The following is a 17940-nucleotide window of genomic DNA, read 5'->3' on the forward strand; positions in this document are numbered from 1 at the left end:
ATCTCACCAGGCTCAAGGTTGACTCAGCCTTCCATCCTTTCGAGATAGGTAAAATGAGGACCCGGTTTATGGGGGCAATAAGCTGACTTTGTATAAAAAAGAACACCGCTTAGGGGGCCCCGAAAACCCTACTAAGCAGGTATATAAAAAAGTATGAAGGCTATTGCTTAACGCATTGTAAGCCGCCCTGAGTCTCCGGAAAAGGGCGGCATATAAATCAAACCAATAAATAAATAAATAAATTTATGGTACAAGAATTGAAAAGTATGGAATTCGGCACTAAATTTGAAAAAATGATCGAGAAAATATATACAAAACACAAGATATGACCGACAAATTTGAGATAACAAAAGGTGTGAGACAAGGATGCCCACTTTCCCACTTCTCTTCATATTATCATTGGAACCGCTTTTAAACAAAATTAGAGAAGACCGAAAGATAAAAGGATTGAAGATAAAAAATGAAGAGTATAAATTGCAAGCCTTTGCTGATGACTTGGTCTTCATTGTGGAGGAACCCCTAAAATCAGGCCCAAAATTAATTGAAAAAATAGAGGAATTTGGCACAGTGGCTGGACTAAAAATAAATAAAAGTAAATCCAAATTATTAACTAAAAACTTCACAAAATAACAAGAGGAAGAATTAGAAGGTAATTCGAAGATTCAAACAACTAAAAGAATAAAATATCTACGGATCTGGCTCACTGCAGAGGTTCTTCAATTAAACAAGATAATTACGATAAATTAATACAGCAAATTAATAAAGATTTGGATAATTGGAAGAACTTACAAATTTCATTAATGGGAAGAGTCGCAGCAATTAAAATGAATACCTTGCCCATAATTTTATTCCTCTTCCAGTTTATACCAATAAAATTAGACAAAATATTTTTCAATTCATTACATAAATTGATCTCAAAATTTATATGGCAAGGGAAAAAACCCAGAATTAGATTAAAAGTTCTGCAAGATACCAGAGAAAGAGAAGGAGTACCGCTCCCGGAATGGGAGATATACTATCAAGCAGCATGCCTAATGTGGTTGAAAGAATGGATGGAGCCGAGAAGTAAAAGAATATTAAAAATTGAAGGTCATGATCTACAGGTAGGGTGGCATGCATTCCTGTGGGATGAGAAATATAAAATACATGGATACTTCAGAAGGTACATTCTCAGGAATGCACTGCTATCAATTTGGATTAAAATAAAAAAACATTATACGAAGATACTGACCTGGATCTCTCCTACTGAAACACTAACACATCCAAATATAATAGATTTGACTAAGATAATTAGATATAGGGATATTTTAAATGATTTGGGAAAACTAAAAGCAAAGCAAGAATTGGAACAGGATTTGAACAAGGATATTGAATGGTGGACATTCAAATTTGGTCAAAATATAAAGAAAATACAAAGACGAATGAGGTACAATTGGAGCAAAACAAATTGGATAAAATTATACATGGGATGGACCAGAAATTAATTAGCAAAATATACAAATTCTTATTATGGTATAAAATGGAAGAGAAAATAATTAAAGAAACCATGATCAAGTGGGCAAGGAACTTCAATCACACAGTAGAATTAGGGAAGTGGGAAAAGATGTGGCAAATGAATATGAAACTAACATTATCTATGGCATACAAGGAAAACCAGTTGAAGATGTTCCATAGATGGCATTTACCACTGGCCAGAATAGCCAAGATGATTCCGAGCAAATCCCCTGTATGCTGGAAATGCAAAAATAATTATGGAACATATTACCATCTCTGGTGGACTTGTCCAGCAGCAAAGAAATTTTGGCCCAAAGTCAAAAAATGGCTAGAGAAAATAACACAGCAATCAATAAAAGGAGAACCAGAGACATTTTTTACTAGGGATCTTTACAGAAAATTATACAAAGGAAATAAAATATTTAATAATATATATATTAACAACTGCCCGCATAGTTTATGCCCAAAATTGGAAAAAAGAAAATACGTCAACAGAGGAGGAGTTGATAAAAAAAAATTTGGAATGCACAGAATGGATAAATTGACAAAAGAACTCAAAGAAAAAGAAGATACAGAATACTATAAAATTTGGTATAGATGGCATAAGTGGGTGGAGGAAAGGAAAAATGAAGAAAAATAAGGGGAAGTTAAAGAAATGTCAAAAACAATGGGAAAAATTGGTAAAATATAATTTAGTGATTGAAATATTGTAAATGAAATGATGGGGACAGATAGTAATTTGAAATAAGATGAAGTAAAATTCGTGGAAATAGTAAAGAAGGACGGACCACTATGAAAAAGCTGTAAAAAGAGTCTTTTATATAAGTGTTGTATGTCTTGTATTGTTTTACTGTGTTATAATAAATAAATAAAATAAAATAAAAAAAGAAAAATGATGGAAATGACTGTACATGTAAATGTTTATGAAAAACAAAAATAAAAACTTTTTATTAAAAAAAAAGTGACTGTTTCCAAAACATTTTGTTTAAATCAGTGGTGAAATCCAGCTGGATCTATCCGGTTCGCGTGAACCAGTAGCACCGGCAGTGGGAGGCTCCGCCCACCTGCCGGGACATCATTACATCCTGTTTTTGACCCTCTGTGCATGCACAGAAGAGGTGTGCGTGCTCCCATTCCCAAACCAGTAGCGAAGGTAAGTGGATTTCACCACTGGTTTAAATGTGATTGGACAATAAGAGATAAACAATGGGAACTGACCAAGGGAGGGAAGTTAACTGGCAGAAATCTGGTGCAAACTCTCAGTTCTGGCTTTACACTACTGCAATTCACTTCTCTTCGGGTAAACTACTTTTCTCAACAAATGGATTTAAGGTTTTTACTTAGAAGCCCAACTTGAGGCAGGTCTGATATCTGTTCTGTTGCCCACAGACACTTTCCATTGCAGAGGGGTTCGGATGGAATTCAGTGGCCCATCCACCAGTCCCAACGAATAGTCCTTAATGGTACTACATCTACATGAAGGGAAGCAGTATGGTACCACAAGGTTCCATCGTAGCCCCAGTATTCTTCAATATCTGACTTAGATGTGGGACTATAAGAGGAACTCATCAAATTTGCAGATGACACTAAGCTGGCAGGAATAGCCAACACCCCAGAAGACAAGCTCAGGATCCAGAAAGATCTTGACAAATTTGAACAATGGGCCCTATCCAACAAAATGAAATTTAATGTGGAGAAAAGCAAGGTTTTACACCTGGGCAGGAAAAACCAAAGGTGCAAGTACAGATTAAGTGAAACCTGGCTCAAAACAGTAACTGTGAGAGGGACCTTGGTGTCCTAGTGAACAATCACTTAAACATGAGCCAGCCATGTGTGGCAGCAGCCAAAAAAGCTAATACAATCCTTGGTTGTATGAACAGGCATATAATCAAAATCACATCAAGTATTATAGTACCGCTTTATAAAGCCTTAGCAAGGCCGCACCTAGAATACTGCATCCAGTTTTGGTCACATTACAGAAAAGATGTTGAGACTTTAAGAAAAGTGGAAAGAAGAGCAACCAAGATGATTAAAGGCCTGGAGATTAAAACATATGAAGAATGGTTTCAGGAATTGGATAATGGCCAGTCTAGAGAAAAGGAGGCCTAGGGGGGACATGATAGCAGTATTCGAGAAGCTGCTATAAAGAAGAGGTCAATTTATTTTCCAAAGTACCAGAGAGCAGGACAAGAAACAATGGATGGAAACTACTCATGGAAAAAAGCAACTCAGAATTAAGGAGAAATTTCCAACAGGACAATTAATCATAGGAACAGCTCGCCTTCAGAAGTTGTGGGTGCTTCATCACTGGAGGTTTTTCAGAAGAGACTGGACAGTCACTTGTCTGAAATGGTACAAGATCTCCTGCTTGAGCAAGAGCAGGAGTATAAGACTGCCAAGGTCCCTTCCAGCTCTATTCTTCCTCCACTTCCAGGCACACCTCCCTGAGAAACACAGCTGCCCTGGGAAGATCAGTTGGGGGAGGGGGGTTCTCAATGGAGACGCTGCTCTCTTCTTACTGTCTCTGCCACAGTAGGAGTCCAGTGAGCTTGGAGGCACAGCAGAGACTGTCACTGCAGGCTCCTTAGGGTTCTTTGAACTTGGCTGTTTTCTTGCAGTTGTTTCATTACCATTGCCAGTAGGGAGTGGGGTTTGCTCCCATTTTATATACTAGTGGGAGGAGGCGGCGGCAGCATTCTCTGCCCCATCCAGATCACCAAATAGGACATTGTCCTCCAAGAGCACGTCTAGAGGGTCTCCATGGATGAGCTAAGGCTAAACTTATTCTCCCGATCGTTCCCTGCATGCCACTTCTATCCTTAAATCCTTTTGCGCTTGGCCAAGCTGCATGCAACCTTATCCAAAGGGATCCCAGATTTGCCTGGAAGCAATCCCCCAACAGAAGATGTGACCAGTTCGTTCTCACAGGGAGGGACTACTCAGGGTACCGTCAGTCAAATTATGTTGACTGGCGACTCCCAGGGGGAGGGCCTTCTCTGTGGGGGCTCCAGCCCTTTGGAATGAACTGCCCCCGGAGATACGGAATATCCCTGATCTCCGTGCTTTCCGCCGTGCCAAGACCCTGATGTTCCAACAGGCGGGGCTAAACGTACGAACATGTGAATGATTTTTTAAATGTTATCTAATTCTGGGTTTTATTTAATTGACCAAACTAAATAATAATTTTAATTAGCAATTTTATGATGTTTGTGTGTCTATATTTTTTCTTGACTGTACACCACCTTGAGTCCTACGGGAGAAAGGCGGTATAGAAATATAATTAATTAATTAATTAATTAATTAATTAATTAATTAATTAATATCTATCTATCATCTATCTATCTATCATCTATCTATCTATCTATCTATCTATCTATCATCTATCTATCATCTATCTATCTATCTATCTATCTATCTATCATCTATCTATCTATCTATCTATCTATCTATCTATCTATCTATCCATCCAAACCCGAGTCTGGCCAAAAGCTGCAACTCTTTATTTAGCTGGTCATACCTTGTCATTTTGGACCCGACCATCATTTCAAGGAGCCAGCAGACAACTTCATTCCCCTCAACTGGGCCCCAAGCCAAGCTTTATTGGTTGCTGGTTCCTGCTATGGAACCTGCCTGAAAAAGCCCCAGAAAAGGTACAGTGCCCGTCAGTGACTGTCCTGATGGAAGTCTCCAAACCCAGCTGCTTTTGGGGTCAATGAATGCGCCAGGCGGGAGGGCTCCACCAGGGGACCAGCCACTTAGCCAGGAAAGATCCACCACTCGCCTCGATTCAACCCTTTATTGAGCGCCGCCGTCAGCTCGCGCCACCGGCTCCCTCCCTCAACACCTGGAACGGGGGCCCGTGGCCGGGCACAATGACGTCAGCGATGCCCAGGACGCGGGCCCTACTCTCGGCCTGTCGGGCGGGGTCTTCGCTCAGGGCCGCCCACTCCCCGTCGTCGTCCTGGTGCTCGAAAAGGTCTCCGGCCACCACCACGCTGCCCAGGGAAGTGCCCAGCACCAAGAGGCTGACGTCGCTGCCCGTGTGGCCGGGAGTGGGCAGCACCTCCAGGTGCCCCGCATGGATCGGGTAGCGGGCGCCCTGGCGTAGCCCTGTCGGCAGGTAGCGGCCCCCCGGCTGGCAGACGTCCGTGCCCACGATCAGCTCGGCCCGCGGGAAGAGGTTGAGGTTGCCAGCGTGGTCCGAGTGGCCGTGGGTGCACACCACGTGGGCCACGTCGCCCGGGGACACGCCCCGCTCCGCCAGGCCGGCCAGCAGCCGCTCACGGGCCCACGGCCCGCCCGTGTCCACCAGGGTCAGGCGGGGGCCCAGCACCAGCGTCACCGTCCCGTCCGCCAGGGTGGAGCCGTCCGCCTGCGCCCGGCAGTAGCCTTCCTGCACCACCGACACCGAGTACGGGCAGCCGGGCAGGGCCAGCGGGGCCGGCCGCCGCCTCGCCATGGAGCCGCCGCCGCCGCCGGACTTCGCGGGGGACCCGCAGGGGAGGCCGGACCGCCCGAGACCCACCGCGCATGCCCCGCCCGAGCCCGGCGGCGGCGCCTAATGACGTCACCCGGGCGCCGCGTTCGGCTGACCAATGCCCGGCCTCGCTCGCGGGTGGCGGCGCGGGCCATGGCGGAGGAGAAGAAGCCGAAGGTGGGCAGCGCTCAGCTGCCCACCGAGTCGATGAAGGTGGTGGCCGAGTCGGTGGGCATCGGGCAGGTGCCCGAGGAGACCTGCCAGCTGCTGGCGGACGAGGTCAGCTACCGCATCAAGGAGATCGCGCAGGTAGGCAGAGGGGGGGCGGGGGGTCCACCTCCGCGGGGCTCCCACCCCCCGCCGTGCGGCGCCCACCGGCTCCTTCTCCGCAGGACGCGCTGAAGTTCATGCGGATGGGCAAGCGGCAGCTGCTGACCATGGGCGACGTCGACCTGGCCCTGAAGCTGAAGAACGTGGAGGTGCCCTGGGAGGGGGGGAGCGGGTCGGGCGGGGGGAGGGCGACCGCGGGGCCGCCTCGCTCACCCGGCTCTGCTCTTCCTCCTCCTCCTCCTCCTCCAGCCGCTCTACGGGTTCCACACGCAGGAGTTCATCCCGTTCCGCTACGCCAGCGGGGGAGGCCGCGAGCTCTACTTCTACGAAGAGAAGGAGATGGACCTGAGCGACATCATCAACACGCCCCTCCCCCGCGTCCCCCTCGACGTTTGCCTCAAGGGTGAGGGGGCGCTCGGGGCTCCCACGGCACCACCCCAACACCCACTCCAGCCACCAAGTGCCTTTGGGGCATGTGCAAATTGATGCATCGCATGATGCCACAAGGGTTTGGTTGCTGCAGACGTTTCCCCCCAGCCCTGCTCCCCCAGATCTGAAAGTCTCCCGATTTCCAGTCTTGATTAGGGGCTTTGCTTTGCTTCTAACAGCCACGTGAAGCTCAAATGGGGGCATAGAGATGCCTGTCTCTTGGGAGGGGTGCCCCATGCCAGGGGATGGGGCGCAGCGTCCCTCCTCGGGAGCCAGCCTACTTGTATGCTGTGTATTCTCTTTCCCCAGGGGGAGTCCATAGCGGCCCTGTAGGGAACCAGCTGGAAACAGGCCACAGTCTGTTTGCCTTCTTGGGAAAGTCCCTGTTTGAGGAAATGGGCTGGCAGACACCCACTCTTGCAACCTGTATGGATGCGTTTGGGGAGGGTGCCCCAATGGGTGTACTGTAGTCAGAGCATGGCGTGCAGCAGGCTCCTCTGCTCTCTTGGAGGTTCCTCCTCCCCACCTTTCTTTTGGCCACAGCAAGAGGGCAGGTGACAGCCAGAGGACCTGTTGCACATGCAGCATCCAGCTGTATTACGCTGTTGAGCAGAGCAGCTGCCAATGCAGAAGCATCCAAACCGGAAGGCACTGAAGCATCCTGGAGTTTGTGCTGCTTTACGTTTGTTTATAAGCTGTTAACTTTTGTCTTCCCTGACCTGTCTTCCAATTTGAATCTGTAACGCTGCCAAGAAGAGACCAAGCCAGGATAGGGGCTTGCAAAATCCTGGCTTGGTCTCTTCTTGGCAGCGTTGCAGAGATCTCCCTCTCTTTGAAGCTTCTCCCTTTTTTCTAATAGCACACTGGCTGAGCATTGAGGGAGTTCAACCGGCGATCCCAGAAAATCCACCCCCGGGTGAGTGACAAACCAAAGCAGGGCAGGCACCTTCCTGCCTCAAGCAAAAGAACTGGCTTGGCAACCATTGCTGCTTGACCTTGACACCCAGTCCATCTCTTCTCTTTACAGCACCCAAGGAGCAGCAGAAAGCTGAGGCCACTGAGCCTTTGAAGGCAGCCAAGCCGGGCCAGGAGGAGGAGGGTGCTCTCAAGGGCAAAGGACAGAGCGCCACCCCAGCCGATAGTAAAGGTCAGTCTGAGCATGGCTGAGGCAGGATGGGGAGTAAGGGGCAAAGATTAAGCCCCCTTGCTTGGCACCCACAGAGAACTGGCCATCCCAGAGTGAGGTACTTTTTTTCCTCCCTGGATCTTCAGGAAAATACCAGTGGTCACCTTTGACCATTCCAGCCAGGGCCTGCAAACTATTGACAAAGAATCTGGCTTTGCCAGGCATCCAAACTTCTGTGTCAGGTGGGGGGCTTCGTGGAGGAGTGGCAGGCAAGTGCTGATCAGGAAGCCTTTCATAGAGATGGGCATCTCTATGCGGGCATCTCCCACAGGTCAGCAGCAGCCTTCTTCCACCTCCACTCCCCTCCCCTCCCTGGAGGAACCTTTGTCTATCATGGTGGCAATTAGGCACTGTGCTTTTTGCTTGATAATGTGCCATGCACCATTGGCTTCCTGTGGCTATGCTTCATGGGCTAAGGCTGTGCGTCTTCTCAGTGGCCCCTGGCCGGTCCCTCCTAATAGGAAGGGGAGACGAGAATAATGCACATTTAGGGCCCATCTTTGCCTTCTCTCCATCTGCACAGGCAAAGAGAAGAAGGGGCCCCTTCTGGAAGGAGCCCCCCTGAAGTTGAAGCCACGCAGCATCCACGAGCTCTCTGTGGAACAACAGCTGTACTACAAGGAGATCACCGAAGCCTGTGTGGGATCTTGTGAAGCAAAGCGAGCGGTGAGCAGCCAGGACCACTCCATCTGCAGGCAATGCTGCTCCCTCCCCTCACCCTCGGGTAGCTCACATGCTGGAGAAAACAGCTGTTTGTTTACCTCTGCAAGGCGAGGCAGCCTGCAGAGCATCTCCAGGCCAGGTTCCAGATACCACCCTCTGCCAAGTCCAGCTTCCTATCCCTTGGCCTTTAATAGGCATGGGTGGAATCTCCCTCGTCTGCCCGAAAAGTGGCATTTGATCATCTCCCCTGGAACTGGCCAGGCTTCTTGCCAATGGTCTCTTGGGGCGGGGGGGGTGTCCACATATGTCCTTTTCCACAATACCCTCCTTCGGCTCTTATCTCCCTTCCCTCCTCCCCCCTTTTCTCTCTCTAGGAAGCCCTTCAAAGCATTGCCACAGACCCCGGCCTGTACCAGATGTTACCCCGATTCAGCACATTCATTTCTGAAGGGGTAAGCAGAAAGGGTGGGGGCTCCTGCTCCCTTTGCCAGATCTTTGCTGTGGCGCCAAGCCACAGGTGGTGGTTGAGGGATGAGGCAGTCCTGTGTCCTTGCTGCCTGTGGTCTTCTGTGCCTTCAGCTGCTTTAAGGGGTGGCGGCTGTCCCAATTTCTTGGAGGCAAGAAGAGTTGCACAGAGCCAGCTTACTTATGAGTGACTTCGGGAGGAGGAAACAGTTCTGTCTGATGTAAAGCTCTTAGTAATAAACCACCCCTTCCTCCTGTGGATTCTTGGAGGATCCTGAATACCTGGGGATTCCAAGGTTGCCAACTGGCTGCTTGAAGATGCTCGGAAGCCAGCAACCCTGGAGCAGAATCCCTGATCTGAGCTGATTCTTGGCCAAGGCAGAAAAAGCTGTTTTTCTTCTTCACAGCGTTGCCCCAAGCGTTGGAGAGCGAGGAGGTCTCTGCAATTGGGAAGAGTGCTGCCTGGCACCCTCTGTGCACCCTCTGGGCCAGCATTCTGGCTCTGAGATGTAGCTTGGTTATACATTCCTTGGCTCAGATGTGGAGAGCCTCCTAGTTGGGAAGCCACCGTAGCAAAGATGGGTCAATTTATATTTGAAGGGAAGGGAATTCTGTGATTGGACACACAAGATTTTGTCTTTGGTGCATATGCTCTCAGTGTACATAAAAAGACAAGATACACTCATCAAGAATCACAAGGCACATCACCCAGTGACAGTCATACGGTCACACCCAGTGACAGTCATACAATAAGCAAATCATACTAGGAAACAATATCAATATAAATTGCAAGGATACAAGCAACAAAGTTACAGCCATACAGTCACAAGTGGGAGGAGATGGGCGACAGGAACTATGAGAAGACCAGTAGTAATGCAGCCTAATGTGAATAGTTTGACAGTGTTGAGGGAATTTGTTTAGCAGAGTGATGGCGTTTGGGGAAAAACTGTTCTTGTATCTATTTGTCTTGGTGCACAGTGCTCTATAGAGTTGTTTTGAGGGTAGGAGTTGAAACACTTTATGTTCAGGATGAGAGAGGTCTGTAAATATTTTCACAGCCCTCCTTTTGACTCGTGCAGTATACAGGTCCTCAACGGAAGGCAGGTTGATAGTAATTTATTTTTTCTGCAGTTCTAATTATCCTCTGAAGTCTCTGTCGGTCTTGTTGGGTTGCAGAACCAAACCAGAGAGTTATAGAGGTGCAGATGACAGACTCAATAATTCCTCTGTGGGACTGTATCAGCAGCTCCTTGGGCAGTTTGAGCTTCCCGGGTTGGCACAGAAAGAACATTCTTTGTTGTGCTTTTTTGATGACGTTTTTGATGTTAGGTGTCCATTTTAGGTCTTGAGATATAATAGAACCTAGAAATTTGAAGGTCTCTACTGTTGATACTCTGTTGTCTAGTATTGTAAGAGGTGGTAGTATGGGAGGGTTTCTCCTAAAGTCTACCACCATTTCTATGGTTTTGAGTGTGTTCAGTTCCAGATTGTTCCGGTTGCACCACAAGGTTAGTTGTTCAATCTCCCGTCTGTATGCGGATTCATCGTTGTCTCAAATGAGACCAATCAATGTATCATCTGCAAACTTCAGTAGTTTAACAGATGGATCATTTGAGATGCAGTCATTGGTATAGAGAGAGAAAAGTGGAGAAAGCACACATCCTTGGGGGGGGGGGGGGCTAGCTGATTTAATTTAATTAGAAGAATGTCCGGTATGATGGTATTGAATGCTGAATTAAAGTCTACAAAGAGCCTTGGTGGTGCAGCAGACTAAAGTGCTGTTAAGTAGCACCAGCTGCCTGCAATTACTGCAAGTTCAAATCTCACCAGGCTCAAGGTTGACTCAGCCTTCCATCCTTTCGAGGTAGGTAAAATGAGGACCTGGATTGCGTGTGCAATAAGCTGACTTTGTATAAAAAAGGACACCACTGGGGGGGGGGGCGCGAAAGCCCTATTAAGCAGGTATATACAAAAGTATGAAGGCTATTGCTTAATGCATTGTAAGCCGCCCTGAGTCTCCAGAGAAGGGCGGCATATAAATCAAACCAATAAATAAATAAATAAATTAAACCCTTGCATAAGTCTTTGGAGGTTCAAGATGTTGTAGGATGTAGTGCAGAGCCATATTAAGAGCATCATCTATCGATCTATTTGCTCGGTATGCAAATTGCAGGGGGTCTAACAGCGAATCTGTGATGGTTTTCAGATGGGACATGACTAACCTTTCAAAGGTTTTCATAACTACAGATGTTAGAGCAACTGGTCTGTAGTCATTCAGTTCCTTGATGGTGGGCTTCTTCGGCACTGGAATGATAGTGGAGCGTTTGAAGCAAGAAGGAACATGGCACATCTCTAGTGATTTATTGAAGATATGGGTGAAAATGGGGGCCAATTGGTCAGCACAGACTTTTAAGCAAGAAGGAGTTATCTTGTCTGGGCCTGGTTCTTTTCCTGGCTTTTGTCTGTGAAATAGATCTTGCGCTTCTTTTTCTGTGATCACCAGGGGTTGTGAACCCAATGGGATGGGATCAGTTGCAGGAGGCTTGGCTGTTGTTGGTCTGTTTGGGATGGGGATTGTGGAGATAGGTGGCTGTAGTTTCCTTTCAAACCTGCAGTAAAACACGTTCAGGTCATCTGGCAGTTGTTGATTTTCTTCAGCCTGGGAAGGTGGTTTGCTGTAACTGGTGATATTTTTAAGAGTTTTCCACATGTAGGCCTGTTCATATTCAGAATTCATCACAATCTCCTGTCCGATCCAGCATCGAGCATCCAGACAGCTTAGACCACATAAGGAGGATTATCCACCAGTGCCGGATGGCACCTTGGAACTGCCCTAGACTGAGCCTGGCCAGCTCCTCGGCCAGGCTTTCACCAGATGAAAGACCTTTGCTTGGGGAAAGTGGACATGGAGCAGTATCTGCCAGGAAACTGACCTTGTGACCACCTTCCTGCCCCTCCAGGTGCGGGTCAATGTGGTGCAGAACAATCTGGCTCTTCTGATCTACCTCATGCGAATGGTCAAGGCACTGATGGACAACCCAACCCTATATTTGGAGAAATATGTGAGCAGCAGAGACTTCCCTAGCACTGGGCGGGGGGGGGGGGGGGGGGAGAGGGAAACTGGCATTGATGGGCCTCTGCATTCCTATTTGTTGCTGCAGCTGCATGAGATCATCCCAGCAGTCATGACCTGCATCGTCAGCCGCCAGCTCTGCCTCAGGCCAGATGTTGACAACCACTGGGCCTTGCGAGACTTTGCCGCTCGGCTCATCGCCCAAATCTGCAAGAATTTCAGCACCACCACTAACAACATCCAGTCACGCATCACCAAAACCTTCACCAAGGTGAGGGCATGGGGAGGTTCAGGGCACTTGGCAGCCCTGGCTTTCCTTCTGCTCCTCACGCCTCTTCCCCTTCCTTTGCTCACCAGAGCTGGGTGGACGAGAAGACGCCCTGGACCACGCGGTATGGATCTATCGCTGGCCTGGCGGAGCTGGGACCTGATGTGAGTGGACGCCTGGGTGGAGCCAGGAGCGGGTCCCCTTGGGCCAGCTTGTCCAGAGGCCCAGACTCTGCTTCTGATCTTCTCTCCAGGTGATCAAGACACTCATCCTGCCGCGGCTGCAGGTGGAGGGGGAGCGTGTCCGCAGCATCCTGGAAGGTCCTGTGGTCAGCAATATTGACAAGATTGGGGCTGACCATGTCCAGAGTCTCCTTCTGGTAAGGGAAGGCGACCCTCCCACAAGCAGTCCATAGGAAGAGGCCGAGTTGTCTCATCTGGAGGGGGCCTGCTTGCCCTCTGGAGAAGAGGATGCACTTATGTGCGCCTGGGTGGGTGGTGGTCTTTCTTTGGGAGTTTTGCTGCATATCTTTTCCTTTCTCGCTCCCACCCCACAGAAGCACTGTGCTCCTGTCTTAGCCAAGCTGCGTCCCCCTCCGGATAACCAGGAGGCCTACCGAGCCGAGTATGGCGCCTTGGGCCCCCTGCTGTGCACCAATGTGGTGAAGGCACGGGCCCAGGCAGCTGTGCAGGCTCAGCAGGTGAACCGCACCACTCTGACCATCACCCAGGTAGATTGCCCGTTGCTCCTCTGCCCTGGTTTTCCTAAGTGAGCCTGGCAAGAGGCAGAGCTAATCATCGGCTCCTCTCCTCTCTCCTGCACAGCCCCGCCCGACACTGACCCTCTCCCAGGCAGCCCAGGGAGGCAGCAGTGCCACCCGGGCACCCAGCATCATCAAGGTGCCCGGCTCCATCACCCTCCCTGTGCAGACTCTCGTCTCAACCCGGCCGGCCACCCCAACACAGCCCTCGCCTCCTCCCACCAAGTTCATTGTCATGTCTTCCGCCTCTGGCACCTCCACTTCCCAGCAGGTATGTTGGGGAGGGCGGGGGCAGTGGGGGGGGCAGGCAGACAGACAGACATGCTCTTTTATGACCTTCATGCTCTCACAGGTGTTCACTCTCAGCGGTGGCCCAGCCAGCACCTCCACTTCGCCCGTCACCAGCACCGTGCCCAGCACACAACCCCTTGTGAAGTTGGTTTCTGGTGGGCAGGCAGCCCCCAGTCCCCCCATCTCAGGCAGCGTCCAGAAGTACATTGTGGTTTCTCTACCACCCACCACAGAGGGCAAAGGGGGGGCCTCCCAGCTCTCCCCCTCGTCCTCTGCTCCGCCCAGCCTGGGACTCGCCAGCGGACCCCTCAAACAGGAACGCAGCAACAGCCCCCAGCTGCCAGGTAGTGCCAGCACTACCACCAGTGCCACTGCTTTCCTCACCAAAGCCACCAATGGGGGCCAAGGCTTGGTGCCTGAGTCTCCACAGCCCCCCCTCTAGAATTTACCACCTGCCATCTATGGGTGGCAGGGAATAGTCCAGGGCTCTATTCCTGCGACCCAGCCTCTCAATCCTGTAGGAGAACACCTCTGTGGGCCAAGGTTGCCCTGCACCCAGGACTGACCCTTCGTCCTGCCCACCTGTGTGAAATTGGAGAGAAAGGGGGCGATGGGTTTCCTTGTTGCAGGAGTAGCAAGGGTGGTCCTTCCGCTGCCTTCGACAAAACACGTTTGCTGTAAATACTTTCCAGTGCCTAATAAACATGTCTGTTCAACAGCTTTGGGGGGGGGGGGGGGCTTGCTCGGGGACTAGCAGGTTGCATGACCTGAGTGGCGAGAGAGGGTTCCAGGCGCCCAGCACTGAGGTGCTCTTTGCCCCAGATACAATCCAGGAGGTCAAGGCAAGTTTCAGTACAAGGCTAGCTTCAGGCTTGCAGGGAGGGGCCAGGCCAAGCTGTCTCCCCCCTCCTAGTCAGGATCAAGTTGCTGCTGTTAAAGACCAAGCGCCAACCTTTTCACTTGTTGGGAGGGGGGCAGAGTCTTTGCCTGGGGGCTAGGAACCCAAGCTCCCCGCTAACCAATCTCCCAGCCTTGGCTCTGGGGGGGGGGGTGGAAATTGCGCTGGTGGGGAGACAGGAAGTTAAGTCTCGGGGTCGCGTCGTCCCTGCCCCCCCCCCCCGCGCTGCTGACAGAAGGACGCGTTCCACTGCGGCCTTTGCTGGTAGCGCCTTTACTGCCCGTGGGGGAGCCCAGCGGTAAGCTCTCGCTGCCTCGGAAACGACCCGCTTTTCCCAAGGCCTGCCTTGTGCAACCGGCGGGCGGGAGCGATCGCTTGGGCCGGCTTATCGGGGGCGGAAGGCCAGAGGCTGCCCCCTGCCTGGGAAGCGCGACTGGGAAGCTGCTGTTCGGGGACGAAGAGAACCATCGGCTTCCTTCTCTGCTCCAGCCGGGCGGCTGCGGGGCCTAACCAGCCGTTGGGGCCGCTGCCGCTTCTCTGACCCGCCGTCGATCGCCTGCGGTCCGTCGAGGGGGCCTCGCTCCGCTGCTCCGCAGGCGAGGCCCGCTGGCCGGCCTGACCGCTTTCTGGAGAGGGAGAGAGGCCAGGGTGCCGGCGGGCTCAGTGCGCCCCTCCTGCCGGCTCTGTCTGTCGGCGGCTTTCTCTCCACCGGCAAGGCTGCAGCTCCCGCCTCCCGCTTTTCTCCCCGCCGTCCCCCGAGCCGCATGGTTACCCTTTACAAAGGCCCGGCTCCCAAACCTCGGCTATCGGCGCACTGGCGACTCTCGCTCCTTTGCGCCTGGCACCGGCCGTCCGAACCCCGACCGCGCCTGGAGGGCAGGTAGAACTGGAAAGAGAGCGAGCGGCGAGTCGGGGTCTGTCCGCACGCGCGCTGAGACGGGAGCGGCCTTCCCCGTTGGAAGGAGGCTCCTTGGGCCCCTCTCTCTTGCGGGCGAAGGCAGTAAGGCGAGCGGGAGGGGCCCCTCGCTACCCGGCCGGCCGTGCCCCTTCCTCACCAGAAAGATGGCGTTGCTGACCACGCAGAGCAGCACCGCGCCGCCCAAGAGCCGAGCCACCACGTCGCCCACCTCCTGGCACAGGCTCGGCTGCCAGGACATGATTGCCGATGCCCGCTATCTAGTGAGGCTGGAGCGCGACGGGGGGGGGGGGGAGGCATTGTGAGGCCGCATCAACTCACAGGGCGAGGGGGAGGCGAGGAAGCCGGCCCACCCGCCGGACTAGGGCCGCTGGAGTGGGACCCCTGGAAGAGTCCCACGGTAAATCCCAGACAGGGAAGAAGGAAGGCCCGATTCCTCCCGGGTTTTGGGGCCCTGCAGGCGGAGCCTCTTGAAACACCACCCCAGACGACTTCGAGGCACCCCTCCCTTCCGGAAAGACCCTACTGGCTGCCGCCGCCGCCGCCCCCCACCACCACCATGCTTCATCACGTCGGACTGAGAGGTTGGCCGCGTAGCTGTCGGAGAATCGCTCCGGGTGCATCAGCCCAGAGCCCCGGGGTGGGGGAGCAGAGGCTGAACCGCAGCGGGAACCGAGGACAGGAGTCAAAAAAACGTCTGGCTAGGAAGGAAAATTAACCTACTGGAGGTTAATTGGGGTTGGTGCTCCCTGGGACATAGGTGGGGGAGCTCATCTCCATGTTCTTTCACCTTCTGTTGAGCTCCAGCATCCTCCGTGGCCTCTGCTTTTTGGGGTGCCCTTTGGCATTGGCTCCTGTCAAGGCAAAACCAACTTTTGTTCAATCTCGGTGCTCAACTGGCTCAGCCAGGAATAAAGTTAATTTACACCAGCGCTCCAAAACCTCAAATCACCTGGGATTGAGTGGAACCGAGATTCCCTCCCCCAAACGCACACCCTCTAATCTGCTGTGTTGTCTGGTTAACAATATTTTCATGACACAGTTCATTGCTGCACCTGCCTTGAGCGCTACACCGAGCACAAGCAATTCCTGGCTGCTTTCTTCTTCCCTTTCTGCAATGAGACCCCAGCTCCAGCTGGCAATTGCTGTGCCAGTTCCCCCTCCCCCTTATGCAGATGCCAAGGGTCATGAAGCTGGCCTGCCCTAACTCTGAAAAGGTGAGCCTGAGCCTGACCCCACAGAAGCTAACATTTGGGGATCAGGGGTCATATACATACTACTTTTGACTGGATTTTTCCAAACTATCCTCACATACACACAAAGTTTTATTATTTAGAAATACTTCTGAGGGAAACATGAGAGTGGCTGCCGAGTCTGGAAAGAGCTGGGCACATCCATGAGGGAGGAGGAAGAGGTGGTGCCTTAGCAGTGGGTAACTGTCAGAGTTTAGCGTAACTAGTATTACGAGATAAACTCAGGAGCAAAACACAGCATAGAGCCTTTTAGATAAATAACAATGGTTTTATCTCCAGTGAAATATTTACAAACATACGTGGTTAAATACCTTATACAGCTACTGATACAAAGGAGAGCAATGATACACCCTACAAAAACAAAAAGTATAATGCATGAGAAGGAAACGCCCTCTAATGACTTCCCTTATATAGGCAGCTTCTGACCCAGCTTCTTAAAGTGGCAGTGACCCTGCTGCCTCATTCCATTGCATCAGCTGCCTCATTCCATTGCATCAGCTTACAACTTCTCATCAGTTTACAGCGATTAACTCTTCATACCATGACACTCTTCCCAGTTAAAGCTGTACAGCTGATATTCCAAACTCTTTAACAAAACAGTTTTTCTACCATTACATTATTTTTACATGGTTTACAACGTCTACATGTTTCCTTCCATTCCTAATGCGATCTCCTGTCACCATTATTATACATGCAGCATTGTTTTCATTTTCATTTACATTCAGTAACATTCTTCTATAACACCATTTCATGGTATCTTTGGGGTTCATATCTAGCACTGTATGCTTTAACATATGCACGCTGCTCTCTGTTTTCATTATGGATGTGCCTCCTGCTTCGGTTCCTGCTCTCATTGCTACACACATCATTACTACTATAGCTGGACCTGCTCCTACGGTTATTATCTACTGACTGTACACTCTCTCATTAATCTCCATTACATTCTGTTTACCATCACTTGGCTGGATACCTTTGCTTTCTCTTTCCCTTTGCTCACTTTGGTTTATCTGCCTGCTTATCAAAGTTTCCTCACTTTGGTTTATTTACCTGTCTATCATTCTCTTAATTGTATATAATCCCCCAGCAAATATTATTTCATACTCCTGCCTGTCTAACATAGATATATTTAATAAATTATGCTCAAAAGCAGGTACATATAACACATTGTACAATGTAGCGTCTATTTCTGGTACATACACATTACCTTCCCCTTTTACAGCAGCTTCTCTAATGTTACAGTATTTAATGTATACATGTTTTCTGGTTTGAACCCAGCAAGGAAAACGTGGGTTAGTCTGGCTGATGGACAGAATGCTGCTGTAAAGGTATTTAACCACATATATGTTTGTAAATATTTCACTGTAGGTAAAACCACTGTTTATCTAAAAGGCATTGTGTGCTGTTTTATGCTCCTGGGTTTATCTCATAATACTAGTT

The 17940-nt window shown here is 50.4% G+C and overlaps 2 protein-coding genes across 2 annotated transcripts; one reads left to right on the forward strand and one right to left on the reverse strand.

The window, feature by feature from the left end:
- Nucleotides 1-5276: 5276 nt before the first annotated feature.
- MBLAC1 (metallo-beta-lactamase domain containing 1) lies at nt 5277-6013 on the reverse strand. The gene has a single exon (XM_070954341.1). The coding sequence runs from the start codon at nt 5951-5953 to the stop codon at nt 5306-5308; it is 648 nt and encodes a 215-aa protein (XP_070810442.1). The 5' UTR covers nt 5954-6013; the 3' UTR covers nt 5277-5305.
- A 79-nt stretch (nt 6014-6092) lies between these two features.
- Nucleotides 6093-14154, forward strand: TAF6 (TATA-box binding protein associated factor 6). Its single transcript, XM_070954340.1, has 14 exons — nt 6093-6280; nt 6364-6450; nt 6551-6704; nt 7590-7646; nt 7758-7877; nt 8440-8582; nt 8954-9031; nt 12005-12106; nt 12206-12388; nt 12475-12549; nt 12639-12764; nt 12942-13115; nt 13210-13416; nt 13498-14154. The coding sequence occupies exons 1-14, from the start codon at nt 6125-6127 to the stop codon at nt 13876-13878; spliced, it is 2043 nt and encodes a 680-aa protein (XP_070810441.1). The 5' UTR covers nt 6093-6124; the 3' UTR covers nt 13879-14154.
- The last annotated feature ends 3786 nt before the right edge of the window (nt 14155-17940 follow it).

This window comes from Pituophis catenifer, unplaced genomic scaffold (assembly GCF_029215685.1).
Source record: "Pituophis catenifer annectens isolate HBS135680 unplaced genomic scaffold, rPitCat1.0.hap2 SCAF_15, whole genome shotgun sequence".
NCBI lineage: Eukaryota > Metazoa > Chordata > Lepidosauria > Squamata > Colubridae > Pituophis > Pituophis catenifer.